At 39.6% G+C, this 5925-nt stretch overlaps 1 protein-coding gene across 1 annotated transcript; it reads left to right on the plus strand.

Moving 5' to 3' along the window:
- The first annotated feature begins 459 nt into the window (after positions 1 to 459).
- On the plus strand, positions 460 to 5648 carry LOC109403455 (ubiquitin carboxyl-terminal hydrolase 46). The gene is made up of 5 exons (XM_019676286.3): positions 460 to 664; positions 727 to 807; positions 870 to 1637; positions 4568 to 4711; positions 4776 to 5648. Exons 1-5 carry the CDS (start codon positions 662 to 664, stop codon positions 4881 to 4883), a joined length of 1104 nt encoding a protein of 367 aa, XP_019531831.3. The 5' UTR covers positions 460 to 661; the 3' UTR covers positions 4884 to 5648.
- Positions 5649 to 5925: the final 277 nt, after the last annotated feature.

Here is a 5925-nt window from a genome sequence, read left to right on the forward strand (position 1 = left end):
AGCGAATCGTGTTCGTTCGTTGGGGCAACTGACAGCTGATCAAAATGCTCTAGACACACGCAAGTGTCGAGAAAAACGTCAAGAAACACTCACATACTTGCGCAAACGTTCTGTATACAGGAGCTGTGATGCGACGGCGGTCAGACGTCAAACTCGTTTTGACATCTATTTTGACATTGACAGTGCTTTTTAGTTGGGTTTTGCCCCAACCAGTGAACATTCAACCATCGAGACAGCCCATTTAACGAGCTCTCAACGAGCGAATCGTCACTGTAGAAGCTCACCGTTAAAGGTGCTCTTATAGTGCAAACTCAAATTCCGCGTTTCCTTTTTTTCTTTTCAGTGTGGCTTCCTTTTGAAACATTTCGTTGGAGACAGTCAGCACCATTAACAGTGAGCTAGCACCATCAGCTCTGTTTGCCATCACTGAATCGAGCGTGTTTCACTTCCTCCTGTGTCTGACATTACTCAAATCAAAACATTACTTTCTCGCAAAATCTCTGTGAAAAATTTTATTTGCATCAGCTGTGCATAGGAATTAGTAGAAAACAGTCTCTACTATATATTTGTTGTAATAAAATGCTTTCAGTTTCCACGGAAAAGTACAGCCGCTTATAATTAAGTGCTATTTGGTGCCAGCGGAACAGGCTCTTGCCATAAGATGGTAAAAACTAATGTGTATTATACAGTGCTCTGGCCGATCAAAAAAACATTCTTCTATTCCAGGGTGCTAACGTATCCCAACTTGAACGTGATATCGGGTCCGATCAGTTCCCCCCTAATGAGCATTATTTCGGTTTAGTTAATGTATGATGGATAAGGATTTACATTTGCAAAACACATTGATCAACCGATGATTTTCGTTTTAGTTTGGCAACACCTGCTATAGCAACTCAGTCTTGCAAGCGCTCTACTTCTGCAGGCCATTCCGGGAGAAGGTTCTTGAGTATAAGGCCAAAAACAAACGCACGAAGGAAACGTTGCTGTCCTGTTTGGCTGACTTGTTCTATAGTATAGCTACCCAGAAGAAGAAGGTCGGCTCGATAGCACCCAAGAAGTTCATTGCCCGGTTGCGCAAGGAGAAGGAAGAATTCGACAACTACATGCAACAGGATGCGCACGAGTTCTTGAATTTTCTGATAAACCACATAAACGAAATCATTCTGGCCGAACGAAATCAGGCAAAAGGCGCCGGAACAAGCGGCGGTAAAAACGTTAGTGGCAGCATTGGCGGCGGAAGTCTAAACGGGGACAATTCCGGCCAGCCACAGGAACCGACCTGGGTGCACGAGATTTTCCAGGGTATTTTGACTAGTGAAACCAGATGTCTAAATTGCGAAACGGTTAGCAGCAAAGATGAAAACTTTTTCGATTTGCAAGTGGATGTGGATCAAAATACGAGCATAACGCACTGTTTGCGCTGCTTCAGCAATACCGAAACGCTGTGCAGCGACAACAAGTTCAAGTGCGACAATTGCTGCAGTTACCAAGAGGCGCAGAAGCGGATGCGCGTCAAAAAGCTGCCAATGATCCTGGCGCTGCATCTGAAGCGATTCAAGTATATGGAACAATATAATCGCCACATCAAAGTTTCGCATCGGGTTGTGTTTCCCCTGGAATTGAGACTGTTCAACACGGTAAGTAGCATGAATGAGCTGTATGGGATTTAGGGTGAGAAAGCTCTTTTTTGCAAACTAAAAAAATGCATGGGGTGTAAAAAAACCCTCGGCAAGCCTCGTTGAATAAATGTACGACGCGTGCTGAAAAAAACAAACATTTTTTTGCAACTCGTTACATAAATAGATCATTTTTTAGTTGCATGTAACAACGCTGTATGAGAGTAACCGGGGGCAGATGTCTTCATCCTGATTTCATTAGCTGAAACCGCAACTAAGTTAGGTTTTATCATGGTATGGTCTTCTACAAAGTTGTTCCTTGTTTATTGATACCTTAAACTTATTTTTTCACTAGATCATTAAAATAAAGCCCATATACGGTGGCTCCTTTGTTTTGATGCGGCAACTGCCAGAAAAGTTGGCTCCAATGGTCCATTCTGAGCCAAATCAAACTCGATAAACCAGCGTGCTGAATGAGAGATTGGAGGTCATTCAATTTCCCATATATGGTCTGGGATCATTTGGACAAGGGCACTTGCAGCTATAACGCAGTTAATTACAATCCTCTCTCTCTCTTCTCTCTCTTCTTGGCGTAACGTCCTCATTGGGACAAAGCCTGCTTCTCAGCTATGAGCACTTCCACAGTTATTAACTGAGAGCTTCCTCTGCCAATGACCATTTTGCATGTGTATATCGTGTGGCAGGCACGAAGATACTCTATGCCCAAGGAAGTCAAGGAAATTTCCTTTACGAAAAGATCCTGGACCGACCGGGAATCGAACCCGTCACCCTCAGCATGGTCATGCTGAATACCCGTGCGTTTACCGCCTCGGCTATATGGGCCCTCATCAATTACAATCCGATTGAACTAAATTTTCAATCATGGCAAGATACTGTATAGTTATCTTGTCGGGTCACACAAATCAAGTCAATCCTTGAGTCAATCGGTTAAAAATTGGCTGAATTATGGCGGTCAGTGTTGCAATTTTTCGACAGGCCTTTATGATAGCGATATTTTGCTTTTTTCATTTTCTCCGTTTTGGTTTTGCTGTCATTGTTGTTTTCCGATCAGCAACACGGGAGCGAAATGAAATAGGTACTCACACTCGCACGCAGCGTGCTGAAAGCGAGAGCTGACAGGGCTAAATTTCCATTCAATTTTCTGTAGTTGAGTGTTTTCACCCGTGGTAGCGTATAGGGCACTCACTCTCACAAGCCACCGCTTGAGACGAATGGCCTCTCAGCATGAGTAGTGTGTGGATGATTGGGAATTGATCTTGTTGAGTCGCTCACGAATGGAGCTCTCGGACTCTGTCAGTTCTCACATCGAGGAACTGAAAACGACCGCCGCAGTCATTCATTTTCGGCTGAAAAACAGGCACTGAGACTGATATTTTGCAGGACTGATGGCGGTAAGTGCTCAAAATAGGTCCCAGACCCTATTCGGACTGAAAATCTCATACAAAGCATTAACTCATTTGTGCCAGCTCAGTTTTTAACCAATTGAGCTGATTTTTTTTTGCAGATTGTCCGTTTGTCTATTTTAGAAGGTACCCTGTTGAATTTATCGACATTTTTGTATTTGGGCCAGTCTACTGACACGCATTGCTCGGTGCTATCACATACAAACAGACGTAACTCTTAGAGGGAATTCATTGAATTTTTTGCCCGCCGTCTTTTTCATGAATACAATGCCACCTATCGGTAGAACCGCGCGAGACGCTGTTAGCCAAGATGGAATACGATTTGACGTTTGCCTAACACGCACACTACTACACCGTATGACTATGCCCTCTAATCAAATGATGTTTGTTTATAATAAACACAGTGAACACGCATTGATTTCACATTTTCCAAGACAAGACTTAAGGAATACTTTAGATCATTACGTTAACGAACAGTTGCGTATTGAAGGATGGATAATTCCAACGTAATATAAATATAAGTTAACTAATTCTTAAGATAAAATGTAACAACACGGCCTACATATGTGATTGGCGACAATAAATAAAAAAATAAAATAAAATGTTGCACTACACAAATCACCTGTATAGTTCGTTTGCATCATTCAGCAACGTGTACACTAGAAAATGTCAAAGTGATCGAAGATTAGCACCTCTCGTAGAAGGATTGTGAAAATCATCACATTTAAATTCGGCGTCAAATGCGTATTACATTATTACAAGCTCTTTTGAAGAGTGTTACGTCTGTTTGTCTGTGGTGGTGTCATCGTCATGAGATGTGGGATCATCAGCAGGAATCTTCACATTTCGTGTACTTGCTTATGTCTTTACGGTTACATACTGCCCAGCCTCCTTCTATAGAAAAACAGGTGTTACGTCTAAAACAATTTTCGTGAAAATCCATCGCTCAGTCACACTGTCATCACCTGGTGGAAATGTTTCACGAAACGTTGCGTTGTGCAATATCGTCAACAGAAGGCGCTAGTGTGAAACGTCAAACGACTTAAAATGATCGTTAAAAGCGTGGTCAATATAAATTTCGCAAGTGTTACGTCTGTTTGGCTGTGGTTTAAACATAAAAAGAACAAGAAACATAGCACTGTTTAGTAATATGAAACTTCCAAATTAAAATAATGAGTATCCACGACTTTTACGATTTGAGTGTAGAATTAGCTTAAGTTTAAAAAATACACAGAAATATAAACATAAAAAATACGATTTTCCAAAAAAAAAATTCACACTAAGAAAAGTCATAACACAAACATTATAGTTAAGATTGTTGTTTTTGCTATATGTACCTAAACCAATTTTGAGCCTATTTACTTCATTTTTTGTACACGGATAGTACTTAACTGTATCTTCCTGTCAACACAATTCCATATGAATTGGTTCAAAATTGACTGAGTTATAGCAAAGTTTGTCTTTGAATATTTATTGTAACCTTATTTAGCTCAACATATTTCCATTTTTGTTTCTTTTTTTCTCAAGTCGGATGATGCTGTGAACCCTGATAGGCTTTATGATCTAATGGCAGTGGTCATTCATTGTGGCTCAGGGCCCAATCGAGGGCACTACATCAGCATTGTTAAAAGTCATGGTTTTTGGTTGCTGTTCGACGATGACATGGTTGATGTAAGAACCAGACTACTGGTCGCATTAGAAATGTGATATCTAATGGTTTCTTTTTTTCCTCTAGAAAATCGAGGCCTCAACTATTGAAGACTTCTATGGTCTAACATCTGATATACAAAAATCGTCCGAAACTGGCTATATTTTGTTTTATCAATCCAGAGATGCAACCTAAAGCTTGTAAGTATGAAAGTACTATTTTAACCTAGAGTCGCAGAAGTAATTTATTATAGAGTAAACCAACCGTAACTTGTTAGCATACATACATTGTGATGGAGAAAATCGATAATTTTCATTCCCAAATTCCTGATTTTGAAAAAGGCTTATAAATTGATTTGACGAAAATCATAGAATATCTTGATAAACCCGACTAGACGATGTTTTATCGATATTGAGCTTATATAAGACGATCGAGGCATTTAGTCAATTTTTAATTTATAGCGCATGTAACGATAAACACTCTGAAAATCTCCTGCTAAATTATTGTTTCCTTTTGAAAAAAAAAATACCGGAAAACTATTTATTCTCTTGGTTTTGCTGCTCAGTATCGTGATGTCTATCCTTAGAATTTTTGATAAAACGTCAAGAGGACAAAATGTTGAAGCGTTGAAGATTAAAAAGTTAAGAGGAAAACAACATATTTTTGAAAAAGGGTAAATTTTCACGAATCAATTCATTTTCAACATTTTGTCAGTTCAACGTTAGTCCTTCAAGATTAACCTTAAACCGCGTTGCAATACGATTAATTGAAGAAAACCATTTTTCAAGCTTTTCAGGTCTTTTTTTTCGTTCAATTCGTTTATTGGGAGCGCCGTTCATGATTACTGAAATAAGTTGTTATACACCATGAGTTGTGGAATAAATTTTAGCAAACAAATAAGTCAAAATGATTGACGAAAATTCCGGTAATCGTACCTATAAATAAACCCATTGTAAATGATTTAGGCGTTGTTTAATTGTAATGAATATATCCGAATCATCATGGTAAAATGAAGGAATTGGCATCCCTATCTCACCAATGCGATGTTTTCGTAACCTGCATAACAGCAAATACTATACCGCATTTAGTTCACCACTGGACTGCGAACTGCGACTTCATAAGTGCGAAAACGTAAATAAAAGTGCGCGTTTGCATCAAATCAGGTTGATGTCTTCGGCGCACTATTTCTTCAATCTATGGTGAACAAGTGCTCTGAAGACACCGAGTTGATTTGATG

The sequence above is a fragment of the Aedes albopictus genome, chromosome 3 (assembly GCF_035046485.1).
Source record: "Aedes albopictus strain Foshan chromosome 3, AalbF5, whole genome shotgun sequence".
Classification (NCBI taxonomy): Eukaryota; Metazoa; Arthropoda; class Insecta; order Diptera; family Culicidae; genus Aedes; species Aedes albopictus.